Here is a 14,903-nt window from a genome sequence, read left to right on the forward strand (position 1 = left end):
GAGAAGTCACTCAGGTCCAAAAAGATACACTCTGCTCCAGGCAATTCTTTCTTGGTGGAATTCAGCTCTCCCTCTCCCCAGCTTCCTTTCCTCCTCTTTTATCTCTACTGAGATAAGAGATATTACAGGCTACATCCTAAGGAAACCACGGGTTAGGGTTGTGACGGCCTTGTGGGATGTTACATTCTATCCTTAATCTCATAACAGCTATTTGGTCTATCAGATCATGAGGGATCATGACATAGCCGCAACATTTTAGAATCAGAAAGATGGACAATGACTAGGGATGATAGAAAGAGAAGTGATGCCTTTGGGCTGTGGTGCTGGAGAGGAGGCTTGAATATACTATGAACGGCTAGGAGAACAAATAGGATTTCCCTAGAGAGGGTGAAACCAGGCTGCTCCTTGGAGGTAAAGATTCTGAAGCTCTGTCTAACATACCTTGGACATGTTGCAAGAAATGGCTAGTCCTTGGAGAGGGACATCATGCTTGAGAAGGTGGAGGGACGGTGCAAGAGAAGAACACCCTGGATGAGATTGATCAGTGACTGGGTAATAGGGGGTAGGGGTGTCAGCGATGATAAGGTTGGTTCAGGATAGAGGAGGCTTCAGAGCTGTTGTACAAAGGGTCACTATTAGTTGCAGGCAACTCAACAGCATATAACAACAACATGTGTTTTTGGAGGATACAATTCAACCCATGGCTCTTGACCTTCACAGAGCAGCTGGCTTGATTTCATGGTAAACACAGTACTTAAAAAGTACTGGCAGTAAAAAAAAAAAAAAAAGCACTGGCAGTGATTTGCATGTACAGTCCCTGGAAAGGAAAACCTAGTTTCATACCTTATATAGGTCTAGAAGGAACCTTGGTGGCATAGTGGTTAAAGTATTCAGTTGCTAACTGTGGCAGTTTGAACCTTCCCACTGCTCTGTGGGAGAAGGATGAGCAGTCTGCTTCCATAAAGACTTACAGCCTCGGAAACCCCATGGGGCTGTGCTGCTCCATCTATGGAGTCACTATGAGTTGGAATCCACCACAAGATAGTGCATTTGGTTTGGTATTATAGGTTGTAGCAACATAGTCTATATCTTCTTAGGGAGTCACCTTCACCAGGCACCTACTAGAACTCTGTTGGCTTGCTTTTCATCTTCCCGTGGTCAACGGGCCACTGTACTTTGCCAGTGCATCTCCTAATGATGTGTCTTAATTACTCGACTCTTAATGACTCATTTCCACCTGATGGTCCTTGGAACTGTCTCATAATTGCCCCTCCAGCAGGCTTTCTGAGGTTGTAAATCTTATGAGAGGAGTTTACTCATCTTTTTCTCTTGGAGCTGCTGGTGGATTTGAACCACCAGAGAGGCACAGTGCAGCCTTTGGCTTAGCAGCACAACCCCTTAATGGACTGTTGTTGTTGTTGTTGTTATGTGCTGTCGAGTCGCTTGTGACTCATAGCGACCCTATGTACAACAGCCCTAAACTCTGCTCAGTCCTGTGCCAATAGCACTGTCTCTGACACTCCCATCCCGATTATCCCAGTCACTGAATCAATCCACCTCATAGAGGGCCTTCCCCTCCTGTGCTGTCCCTCTACCCTCCCAAGCATGATGTCCTTCTCCAAGGCCCGGTCTCTCGTCACAACATGTCCAAAGTATGTACGTTTGTTAGACGGAGCCTCAGAATCCTTGCCTCCAAGGAGCTACCCGGTTTAACCCTTTCCAGGACAAATCTGTTTGTTTTCCTAGCAGTCCATGGTATTCTCAATACTCTTCTCCAGCACCACAGCTCAAAGGCATCAATTCTCCTTCTATCCTCCTTGGTCATTGTCCAACTCTCTGATGCATAACAAGTGATTGCGAAGACCATGGCCTGTATCAGGTGCACCTTAGTCTCCAGAGAGACACCATTGCTCTTCAGTACTTTGGAGAGGTCCCTAACAGCAGACTTTCCCATGGCAATGGACTACATAAGCAAAATTTAAAAATGGTCTTGAAGCAAGGAATTAAGGAGCTCTGACAACCCAGTAGTTAAGAGTTTGGCTGCTAAAAGGTTCAAACCCACCAGTGGCTCCATAGGAGAAAAGTCATGACAGTCGGCTTCCACAAAGATGGCCACCTCGGGAATTCTGTCACATGGGGTCTCTCAGTCAGAACGGACCCAACAGCCCATAGTTAACAACAAAACAAAGATCTGATTGGTTTTTTTTTTTCTTCCCTTCATTTTTTTTAGAAGGAAGATTATATATATATATATCATAGTTGCTTCTAGTATCAGGTGCAATGCCTTTTCTCATGGGAGGGGGATGGCAGAATCTGGTAAGAAGAAGGATCCTTTGCAATCCACTCCCTTTTGTCTCTCCCTTTCTTTCTTCACCCAGATTGAGAGGATCACGAGTTGTCTCTCTTGTGTGGTGTGTAGAGGCAAATATACCATCACTCTTCAAACTCAATACTAAGATGTAGGAATTTCCAATAGCGAGCTACATTTTCCTCTTAGGTTACTGGTTTTTAGCTCCTATCTTTTTTTCCATAAAATTCCTCGAAGTGAGACTGAAGAGCCAGTCAGCCCTCGTTGTGTGTGTGTGTGGGTCAAGTCTCAATCCCACACACCACCCTGAATAAATGTTGTCATTGCCAGTTTACTTCAGTATTGTTAGCTAGGGCTTCCCTGTGTCTTTACTGCTTCTTTACGTAGTTGAATCTAGTAAATCAGAAATATTTCATCAGTTTCGTTAAAATGGAAAAACTAGAATTGAGGAAATACCCAATAGTAACTTCTACATGCTTCAAAAGCTCATTCTTCAGCTTTAAAAACTTATTTGACTATTTGGTTGGGTAAAGACTGGAGGAAACCCATGAGATGATACCCTTCAATCCTGGAAGTGACCTCACTCTCATGGCTCAACCTTTGACTAGCTCATATAAGGTGAAAAGAAACACACTCAACCATACGAGATCAAAAGGGCAGCATATGTCCAAGGACGAAGCTCAGAAAGCAGGAAGAGAGAGGACAGAAGGATGAATGGAAACAAGAATCACAGGGAGGAAATGGGTAGGTTGCATTTAAAATGTTAGTGTTATAAATAATGTCATAAACAAAATATATATATAAGTTGCTGAGTGGAAAACCAGTTTCCTCTGTAAACTTTCGCATAACTCACTTGAAAAATGGGTGTTTCCCCCCAAAAAGCACATCTAAAGGCTATTCTTCTCAAGCCCCAAATATCATGCATATTTGTAAATTTGAAAAGGGGAAAAATGTGCTTTTTTACATATATCAGAAACCGAGATGTTTTTATCATCAGATTATTAACCTGGCCCTTGGGCCTGGTGTCTTTTAGCAACAATAGGCTGGGCCACTTCTCATTCTTGTCCGTAGGATTGTCCAATTTCTTGCTTTCACCTTTCACCTCTCTGGTACTCTTCTTTTTCCCACAAGACTAATCTGTTAATAAAATGGTTTCTCAGAATTGGATTACAGGACTAATTGCATCTTTTAATTACTACCTCTTCTGTCACAAGACTAGAAGAACTGGTACTCACTCAGCTGCCATTGCCGAATGTTTTGATCAGGGACACAAAAGATGGATCATGATTAAAAGGGAGAAGAATATTGAAGAGAAATTCAAATTCATCAAAATTTACTAGCCCCATTGAGAGTGAAGAAACCTCCAAATGTGTTGCCCTAGATACTCTTTAAACATTCAAGCAAAACTAAACTAAGCAATATTTTAGCCCAGTTAGGACATATGCTTTGAGTATTTTAAGAGAGTGTAAATATGAGACTCAATTGACAATGTAACTAGCACATTGATCAGAAATTCAGGGGGACTGTGAGTCTGAGTGCTTGGTGGTGAAACAATTAGAGTAGAAATAGCAAGATTATTGACACAGAGTGAAGACTGCAACCCAACCCACTAAATCAAGAGTGTACAAGTTGTTAAATGGGTGCATGTTTTGCTCTGTATATTTTCACCAACAATAAACATTAATAAAATAAAATGGCTTCTCCATTCATCTGCTCTGATGCTCTGGGAACCCAGCCAAAAGCATCTCCTGCCCCAACTATGCATGTGGGTGTGAGACAGCTGTAAAAATTCAGCTGGATTCCAGAGTTGTAACTGGCTCGTTATTGCTTTCTATCGTTCCCTTTCTCTGTCTTCACTATTTTTCATCTCACTTATTAGTGGCTCTGACACTGTCATTACCTCTTCAGACAGTTTCATGAATTCCACCTCCCCAAGAGTCTGGACTATCTGTAGCATCATTATTCAAAGGGGTGAAGGGTAGGAAATGCCTAGAAGTTACAACATGGATTTGAAATTCACTCGTCAGTCTGTGGATTGTAATGTATTCTTAAATTACGTTCAATGCACTTATAACTTCACTTAAGTTCTCCTTATGAATGTTGTAATTTCTCTTTTTTTTTTCTTCCCAATAATACCACGTGCATGTTTCTAGAAGTTATTCTTTGGAGAGGGACATCATGCTTCAAAAGAGAGGAAGACCCTCAGCCAGTGGCACAGTGATAGCAGCATGGGCTCAAGTGTGTCAGAGATTGTGAGGTTGGCACAGGATAGGACAGGGTTCACATCTGTTGTTCATAGTGTCGCTATCCATCTTACTCAGCTGGATGGCACCTTACAGCAACTGACAGAAATGTAGTAAACATCTTCCTGAAACTGTTTAGTAATGGCTGAGAATAAAACAAACCCCACACAAGTGGGATTGCAGAATTGTCAGAAATGGAAGCTTACTTAATAACTGACCATATTCTTCCTCTTCTCTTTTAGCCTCCACGAACATCTCATCCTGTTGTGAGGTTCTCCTGTGTAGATTGTGAGCCAATGGTAATAGATAAACTTCCCTTTGACAAATATGAACTTGAACCTTCACCCTTAACTCAGTACATCTTGGAAAGAAAATCTCCGCATACCTGCTGGCAGGTACTTATCCTTACCCAGTAGTCAAAAGTCGGTAACTGGTCTGGGATTTGGGAATATTAAAAAAAGAGTTTCTAAGGTTGTTAATCTGGATACTGGTCCAATACAGACTGGTGGAACCCCTGATACTATGGTCCTCTGTAATCCTTCCAACCTGGAAAAAAATTCACCCCCTGTGACTCAGATAAACAATAGTAAACTTGTGACATGACATTGAGGACGTACTCACTTCTCAGAACAATTAACCATATGCGATCAAAAGGGGAGCATTTGCCCACGGCTGAAACTCAGAAATCAGGAAGAGAAAGGATAGAGGGGATAAATGGAAACAAGAGTAAAAGAGAAGAAATGGGAAGAGTGCAGTTAAAAAGTAGGTATTGTAATTAATGTCCTGAAACAAAATATGTAAAATCGGTTGATTGGAAGACCAATTTGCTTTGTAAACATTTGCTCAAATCACAAGAAAAAGAAAGGTCCATGTGGAAGTCATGAAACAACCTGGTAATAATATTTCTCACAAATACTATCATGTAAGAAATAGGGCCAATGAAATAATTTCATTCTGACATATTGGCCTACTGTGCATTGCTAATATTTAAGGCAATAGACAGCGATGTAACCTGTGTATTAAAGGATTTGGGGGAAACCTAGCCCTCTGAAGCCCCGTGGAACCCTCGGTTAGGAAGTCCCAACTTAGAAGATGAGAGCAGTGGTGGTTCAGAAGTAGAATTCTTGCCTTCCACACAGGATACCTCGTTGATCCAGTTGTGAGGATTTTTGTTTTGTTAAGGTTATCATCTTTGATCTTCTTCAGTAAGTACTTCTTTGCTCTCAGCAAGCAGAGTTATGCCCCTCATGCATAGCCAGTCCTCATCCGTCAGTGGAGGCCTGCGGATGCGGAACATGTTTCTGTGGAGCTTTCAGACCACGATGAACCGGGAAGAAAGGCCTGGAAATCTCTCTATGAAGATCAGTCAATGAAAACCTTATGGATCACAGTAATCAGATATAACTAATCATCGGGATGGTATAGGACTGGGCAGCATTGCCTTCTATTTTGCATGAAGTTACTATGACTTGAGGGACAGCTTGCTGGCAGCTAACAATAACAACACCTTAAAGGATGTAATCTTATTCAGAGATGATTTCTGTAGCTGAAGCAAGCTTGTCAGCCATTAGTACAGAGCATCAGAAGCCCTAACACTAATTCAGGTATTGGGGTGATGAAACCCTCCTGTCTGTGGTCCAAATCATACTGACATGTGTAGTGTGCATTTTACTTGAACAGGGAAAATTCACAGAGTGGTCATACACTGGTTATTCCAAGTGCTAGACTTCAGCCAGAAGAATTTGCAAACTGGTTACTAGATTTACCTATAAATTTTGTATTGTAAACATAGAGGGATAGTCTTTTTATTTGGATCCGAGGAAATCCTACACTGTGAGGTTATCTGTTCTCTTTATAAATCACAGGACCATACCATTATGTGCTGTCAAATCAGAACTGATTCATAGCTGACCCTCCTGCAGGTTTTCAGAGGCAGTAAACCTCCTGAGAGGAGATTGCTTATCTTTCTCCCACAGAGCAGCTTTGAACTGGGTGCCTTTAAGATGGCAGCGCAGCTTCTTACTTCTAAGCCACCAGCGCTCCCTACAGGACCATATGTTGTTGTTGTTGCTGTGTACCATTGAGTTGGAAACCGACCCATAGTTGACCCTCCAGCAGGTTTTCAGAGGCAGAAATTGCACGAGAGGAGATTGCCCATCCTTCTCAGGCAGAGCAGCTGGTGGGTTCGAACTGCATGCCTTCGGGATTGCAGCGCAGCTTCTTACCACGAGGCCACCAGAGCTCACAGGACCATATTATCAGGCTTTATCCACATACTGAATGTGATCAGACTACCATCTGTTTCATCTTGAAATGCCACCACTTGTCTTTTAGCTACTTAAGTTTTCCCAAGATGTGAAAACCAGGTTAAAAAATAGGAACTGGATTAAAACAGAATGTGAAAATGCTAATGTGGTTTATAGACTAGGCAAAAATATTAAACTGTGTGGATCATAACAAGTTATGGATAACATCACATAGAATGGGAATCCCAGAACACTTAATTTTACTCACAAAGAATCTGTACGTAGACCAAAAAGCAGTTGTCCAAGCAGAGCAAGGGAATACTGCATGGTTTAAAATCAGGAAAGGTGTGAGTCAAGGTTGTAGCCTTTCTCCATGTCTATTCAGTTTATATCCTGAGCAATTCATTCCAGAAACTGGACTGTATGAAGAAAAATGGGTTATGCAGATGGCAAACCTTGTTTGCTGAAAGTGAAGAGGACTTGAAGGGCTTGCTGAAGAAGATCAAGAACTGCAGCCGTCAATATGGATTACATCTCAACATCAAGAAAACAAACATCCTCACCACTTGGTCAATAGGCAACGTCATGCATGATAGATGGAGAAAAGATTAGAGCTATTAATAACTTCATTTTACTTGGACCCACAATCAATATCCTTTGTAGCGGCAGTCAAGAAATCAGAAGACGTGTCGCATGGGGAAATCTGTTCTCAAGGACCTCTCTAAAGTTCTGTAAAGTAACGCTGTCAGTTTAAAGACCAAGAGACCCTGATCTAAATCATGATGCTGGAAATTGTTCCCTATACATCTCAGAGTTACACAGTGAATAAGGAAAACCGAGGAAGACTTGATGCCTTTGAATTGTGCTGTTGGGGAAACCAAAATGTCTGTCTTAGAGGAAGTGCCAACAGGGTGCTCCCTAGAGGTGAAAGGTCATCTCACATACTCTGGGCATGTTGTCAGGAGGGGCCAGTCCTTGGGAGGAGGGGGGAAAAAGTCTTCATGCTGTGAAAGGTGGCGGGTCATCGAAAGAGAGGAAGACCCTCGACAAGATGGATTGACACAGTGACTGGAGCAATGGGCTTGCAAGGTTCAGATCTGTCGCTCCTAAGGTTGCTAAGAATTGAAATCAACTCGATAGCACCTAACAACAAACAAGATGCACACTTAGGAAATAGGAGGAAATACAGCTTGTTATATTCCAGTTAGGGAGCTCTGATGGCCTAGTTGTAAAAAAACTGCTGCAATCCCAAAGGCATGTGGTTCAAATCCACCAGCTGCTCTGCAGGTGATTAATTGCCTCTGAAAACCTGCCAGAGGGTCAGCTATGGGTCAGTTCCCGTGATTGTGTAACTTGATGGTACACAACAACAACAACATGCTACAGTTATGCGTTTCAGTTAAGATTCAAATTAAGACATAAAATTGAGAATCATGTTTTCAGCACAGTTCATTGTCTTATGAGGTCATAAAATAGGAAAATTTTATTCTTAGCTGTAATAAAATATAGCAAGAGATTAATGAAGTGATAGGTGATATTGCTCATATGAAGACTAGCAAGAATAATGGATTCTGTTTAATAGGAGGGTTTAGCTTTTGTTCTAAATGATCCAGCTGGGAAACTTTGGAAAAAGGCACTGAGTTCCTAAATATCTGTCAGTTTGTCATACTGTGGTGACTTGTGTGTTGCTGTGATGTGGAAAGCTATGCTACCAGTATTTGAAACACCAGTAGAGTTACCCATGGCAGGAAGGTTTCAGTGGAGCTTTCAGGCTATGAAGCAGAATAGGCAGAAAGATCTGATGACCTACTTCTAGAAATTAGTGAAACACATTGATGGATCACAGCAGAATATCATGTGATACTGTGCTGGAAGATGAACCCTCTGGGGCTGGAAGTTATTACACAATAGGCACAACAATTGACCCAAACATAGAAAAGACCATGCAGACCCCACAGAACATGGCAGTGTTACATTCTGTTCTACCTGAAGTCACCATGAATTGGAGCCAGTTTGATGGCAACCAACAAGGAGTCCCTAAAAGTCTAGACTGGGTGCCTAATTTGGATAGACAACATATCCAAGAATGGGAATCCCAGAACACTTGATTGTGCTTATGCGAAAACTATACTTGGACCAGGAGACAGTCATCAGAACAGAGCAAGGAAACACTGCATAGTTCAAAATCAGGAAAGGTGTGCAACAGGGATGCATCCTAACTCCATACCTTTTCAATCTATTATGTGGAACAGATTGTATGTGAGGCTGGGCTCTATGAGGAGGAATGTGGCATCAAGATGGGAGGAAGACTCATCAACAACCTGCGTTGTGCAGATGACACAACTTTGTTTGGACATGAGGCATTTGCTGCAGAAGGTCAAGGACTGCAGTCTTCAATATGGATTGAAGCTCAACATCAAGAATACAAAGACTCTCACCCCTGGGCCAATTAGCAGCATCATGATAGGCAGTGAAGAAATTGAGATTAACAATTACAGCTTGCTTGGCTCCACAATCAACACTCTTAGTACCAGCAGCCAGGAAAGAAAAAGACAAATGGCATTGGGAAAGTCTTCTGACAGAGAACTCTCCAGAGTACTGAAGAACAATGGAGTCAGTCTGGAGACTAGGGTGTGCTTGATGTAGGCCATGGTCCTTGTAATTACTTGCTGTGCATCAGAAAGATGGACAATGACTAGGGATGATAGAAAGAGAATTGATGGCTTTGAGCTGTGGTGCTGGAGAAGAATATTGAATATACACCATGGATTTTAGGAGAACAAACAGGTTCGTCCTGGAGAAGGTGAGACCTGGCTGCTCCTTAGAGGCAAGGATTTTGAAGCTCCATCTGACATATTTTGGGAATGTTGCAAGGAGGGACCAGTCCTTGCAGAGGGACATCATGGTTGGAAAGGTGGAGGGACAGTGCAAGAGAGGAATAACCTGGATGAGATGGATTGATTCAGTGACTGGTGTAATGGGGGAAGGTGTGTCAGAGACAATGAAATTGGCTCAGGATAGAGCAAGGCTCAGAGCTGTTTATATATAGGGTTGCTGTGAGTCGCAGGAGACTCAACAGCACATAACAACAATTTGGATACAGGGAACTCTGGTGGTCTAGTGGCTAAGGAGTTATGCTGCCAACCCAAAGGCAGGCTGTTTTAATTTACCAGTTGTTCTGCAGAAGAAAGATGGACAAACTCCTCTTGCCTGGTTGCTCTGGCTATACAATATTGAATTTCAATGCATTATTGAATAGAAGTGGTGATAATGGGCATCCTTGTCTGCTTCTCATTCATAAGAGGAATGTCTTCAGTCTTTCTCCATGGAGAATAATGTTGACCATTGGTTTTGTATATATGGTCTTACTCATATTTTCTAACATTGGATGACAACAACACTGGATAGCAACAGATAATACTGTATAACAAACAATTGGAAAATAATTAGGATACAGCCTCAGTGTGGAATACAGAGCGAACTTGGTAGCTAGAGGACTCTACACTGCATAGCAAGTATACGGGGACTGACAGTGTAAAAAGATATCAGACCTTGAATCAGACAAAGGAATAAGATGATAAGTATGTGAAGTAAAGATGAATGATTTAAGCATTATTGACTGTTTGCTCTACTTGCATAAGGGAGTTCTAGTGGCCTATGGTAAGGAGCCCCACTGCCAACCTGAAGGCATGTGGTTCAAAACCATCAACTGCTATTTGGGAAAAAGGTGGACAGTCTTCTCCAATGAGATTTGCTGGTGGTCAAGTGGCAAGAAGCTGAGCTGCAATCCTGAAGGCGTGCGGTTCAAAGCCACCAGCTGCTTCATGGGAGAAGGATGGGAAATCTCCTCCCGTGCCGTTAACTGCCTCTGGAAATCCACCAGAGGGTCAGCTACGGTTCCCACTCTATGGGGCACAACAACAAGGGTAACTTAGGAGAGAAAATATTTTCCAGGATGAACCAAAGCATGTCCTTGATCCTTCCTCATTATAATCCATTCCAATGCCTCATTTGTAATAGGCTCCTTAGTAAACACTTGGTGGATGAAAAACAGGTGGATATGGGGGGGGGAGCAACAAAGGGAAGTAGAGCAGAAGGCAGCAAGCAGGACTAATAGTCCACACAGGACTGTTTGCATAATCCTTGAAATGAGCTCCTATTCCATATATGTGTGCCTGAGGTGCGGGGCCTTCCCAATGTCTTCACTCCGGTCACTACTGGTTCTCTTGGGACCCTTATTTGCTTTAATGACTGGTGTCTCATAGCAGTATTTCAGCCTGATTTTCCATTATGCTAATCAAATAACTACGAGTGTACACCTGATGTAGCTAGCCTGTGGTTTCTGAAAGTCTGTGGCTCAGTGTATTTTCATTCCTTCATATACTTTATGAAGGAATTCTAATCTGAGCGTTCTTGTCTAATATATATATTTGCTTTCAAGCCCTATTCATATTTTAAAATGGCCTAAATGGGACCATCGACGCTGCTAATGTGTTTAACTACACACGAAGTCCTTCTTGTCCTAACTGTGCCTTATTTCTTGTTCTTGCTAGGTATTTGTGAACAACAGCGGGAAGTACAATGAACTTGGATGTCCATTTGGTTATTTAAAAGCCAGCACAACTTTAACTTGTGTAAACCTCTTCGTGATGCCTTACAACTACCCAGTTTTACTCCCTCTTTTAGGTAAGTAATGTATGTGCCATGTCGTCCTCTCGGCCGGCTTAGTGGTAAGGAATTGTGCTGCCAATCCAAAGGCACCTAATTTGAACCCACCAGCTGCTCCACAGGAGAAAGATGGGTGGTCTCATAATGTGTGATTTACTGCCTCTGAAGACCTGCTGGAGGGTCAGCTAGGTCTGACTCAATGGTTCACAGAAGCATAAAAATAAGTCACAGATCAAGCACTTTAAATGCACTTGAAGAGTAATTGCTATCAGGATACAGGAAAGTCTCAGAGTGCTTATGGAAGGGTAAAACGTGTGTACTATTTTTTTTTTTTAATTTCATTAGTTCTCTTGTTTTTAGATCCAAGGGAAGAGGCAGCTTTTTTTATTCTTAGAAAGTAGAGGGCAACTGTCAATGCCCTCCACCCACCCATTATTATTTTTTTTTTACTTTAAAAAATGTTTATATTGGTTTGCATATAAAACTCATACACACTGTGTTTCATTCATGTGTATTGTGGTTCCCACATTCCTTCATTCACATTGTGTTTCATACAATCATTCCTGTACACTGTGTTTTATAAAATTAATCACCATTGATCCATGTCCACTGTCACCTCATCTCTTCAGGACCCTACTTGATCTAGCCTAATTCCTTCAGGCCCTCCCTTGGCCTACCAAACTCTGCGACCCTATAATTTCTCCCTTTTCCTCTCCTCAACCCCTTTGACTCCTCCCTTTCTCCCTTTACCCTTCTATTTTTACAATCATGGGCTTAAGCCGTTTGTCCTTCTTGCACTAAGCTTTCTTATAGACTAGTTTGGGCCAAAAAATACTATGGATTGAGGGCAATTATCTAAGAACTGCATGATTTTCATCAGAAAATAGACCTTCCTGGGAGGAACTGGCTCACATTCTTTTCTCTCTCGAGGCATGTGTTTCAGGCAATGTAGCAAATTAAGGAAATAGGTATGAGGCTAAATTTTACAGTAACTCTAGTTATAGAAGCTGTGGTTGCCATGGCAAAATTGTGAGAGGAACAACTCCAGAAGCTGTTACTGAGATACTACTAAAAATGTGTGTAGAGATGGGGTTTTTTCTTTTGTCACTCGAAGAGCCGTATCATTTCAGAGTAAGAAAGTACTATGTGGTATTCTCCTGCCTGTACAGTTATGAACCTTTTGCTCCAGTAGGGATTTTCAATTTTTGTGAAAGAGATCAGAACTTTACTAAGTTTTCTTACAGTCATTAAAAGCGTGTGTGCTTTTTTTTTTTTAAGGAAAAAAATGCCGTAGACACTATATGCTTTGTACGGACTGAAAAACAATGCTTTAAAGAGTTGCATGCTAAGAAAGGCAAGAATGGGAATCACAAATATTTTAGAATGATTGTCTTACATCGGCTTTATTTACTGGTCCAAATCTAAAAAAAGATATTATTTCTAGGAGATGGTTGTCACTGATTTTATATATATATATGTTCTGTTTCCAAGATTATGGAAACTGTACCAAAATGTCTGTATTATGTGGATTTATGTTTTAACATTACCTTTTATGGTGAGTTGAGTAGAAGTTCACAGAACATATTGGTTTTCCATTTGGCAATTAACACGCATTATGTCTTGTGACACAGATTACAGTCCCCACATGGTGACACTTCTTCGTTTCCCATTTCTCTTCTCACTTCCTTGTTTCTCATTTCCTTTTGCCCTTTCTTTTCCATCCCTTCGGGCCTTCTGAGCCTTATTCCTGGACAAATGCTGCCCTCCCATGGTTGACTGTTCTAAAGAGTGAGTACACCTAGGGAGTGTTACTGTTTTCTAGAACTGCCTATTTTTTTGGCTAGAAGTTGAGTCATCAGTGCGATTTTAGGGCCAGACTTGAAGGATAATTAAATGCTTGGGGGTCCCACAAGACTCTGTCGGACCAATAATCTTGATCTTTTTTATGATCTCAAGTTTTCTTCTGCCTTTTCCTCCCACTCTATCATAGGCAGTCTATTTGAGATCCTTTCCAGAGCTTACTCCTTTTCTAAGATGTGCCCTCATGACCTCAGTTTCCATAGCTACAATGTGGAGACTAGAGAATCTTCATTTAGACTCTGTTAATAGTATTATTTTTCTGTTTAAAAAAATGAACTTTTTAAAAGCTCATTTTAGATTCGCCTGTGCATATCAAATTAATGCAGAAAGAGCTCATGTGTCCTTCACTCAGTATCCGCCAGTGATGTCAAGATCAGTACACAGTCACAGCCAGGATGTTGACATTGATACAGTCCAAGGCCATACCATTTCTCTCCATCTCTCACTCCCTTTTTACTTGCTGGCAACCACTAGTTTGTTCTTCATTTTTATGATTTTATCACTCGAAGATTGTTATGTCAACTTAGTATATTTTGAGATTGCTTTTGGTGGTTTATTTTTTCACTCGACACAATTCTCTGAAGAATCAATCAATATCTCATTCCTACAGTTTCTACTGAGCAGTATTCCATGGTTTGGATATATTGCAATTTATTCAAACATTCACCTATTGAAGGTCATTTGTGTTACTTATAGTTTTTGAAAGTGGTGAATAAATCGACTACAAACTTTTCTTTACTGTTTTATGCGTGAACATAGTAGGAAGTTGTAAGGCTCAAGTGTGTCAGAGATTGTAAGAATGGTACAGGATAGGACAGGATTAGGGTCTGGAGGTATAGTTTGATGGTGAAGCATGGTGTCTCATGAGCCACGGATCCCAGGGTCGAGTTTCATTCCCAGTCCCAGAAGGGATAGGACAGGGTTCAAATCTATTGTTCATGAGGTTGTTATGAGTTGTACTCAAACTGATGGCACCTAACAACTATTTGTTATGTTCCACATTGTCAATAAAACACAAATAGACATTCTTCTGGTATTCTCTGCTTCCCCCCCAGGATCCACCTGACGTCAACAATGATATTCCTGGTGCCACAACCTCTTCTTTTTTTTTTTCTGTTTCTTTTTTTTTTTTTTTTTTTTTTTTTGGTTTTTTTTTCTATAATTATATTTTATTAATTTTCATAAACATTTACAGAGATTTTGGGCTTCCACTCATTCATTGTTGCACTATTCTCTCTACCCTCCTCCCAGTTTGTTCTTGTCCAAATGCCACAGTGCTTGTCAAAGCCAGTTCTGATTAATCTTCTTTGTCAGTGTATCCTTTGCCATTCCCTATCACTCCTCCCTGAGAGAGACTTCACCCTGAGTCATAAGGAAAAGGGGACGGCGTATTCTCTTAGCTACTTCCTGCTGAAAAGGGACGCTGTGGGTTTCAGGGTGAAGATCTTCTCTCACTACTCTAAAGGGCCCCTTTGGCAGTAGGAAACACATAGACTATTATGGAGATTGATTTTGGAATTCAGATGCACTCTTATTGATTGTGCTTGGCTGTACATGTACATATCCTTCAAGATGTAT

The 14,903-nt window shown here is 41.3% G+C and overlaps 1 protein-coding gene across 1 annotated transcript in view; it reads left to right on the plus strand.

Moving 5' to 3' along the window:
• DDX26B (DEAD/H (Asp-Glu-Ala-Asp/His) box polypeptide 26B) overlaps nt 1-14,903 on the plus strand; it is a 151,561-nt gene that overhangs the window by 39,952 nt on the left and 96,706 nt on the right. The window contains exons 8-9 of the mRNA XM_006881891.1: nt 4,794-4,946; nt 11,351-11,483. Coding sequence (XP_006881953.1) covers nt 4,794-4,946; nt 11,351-11,483 — 286 coding nt within the window. The remainder of the gene's footprint in view (nt 1-4,793; nt 4,947-11,350; nt 11,484-14,903) is intronic.

Source organism: Elephantulus edwardii, unplaced genomic scaffold (assembly GCF_000299155.1).
Source record: "Elephantulus edwardii isolate Elephantulus edwardi_28Jun2011 unplaced genomic scaffold, EleEdw1.0 scaffold00016, whole genome shotgun sequence".
NCBI classification, from domain to species: domain Eukaryota; kingdom Metazoa; phylum Chordata; class Mammalia; order Macroscelidea; family Macroscelididae; genus Elephantulus; species Elephantulus edwardii.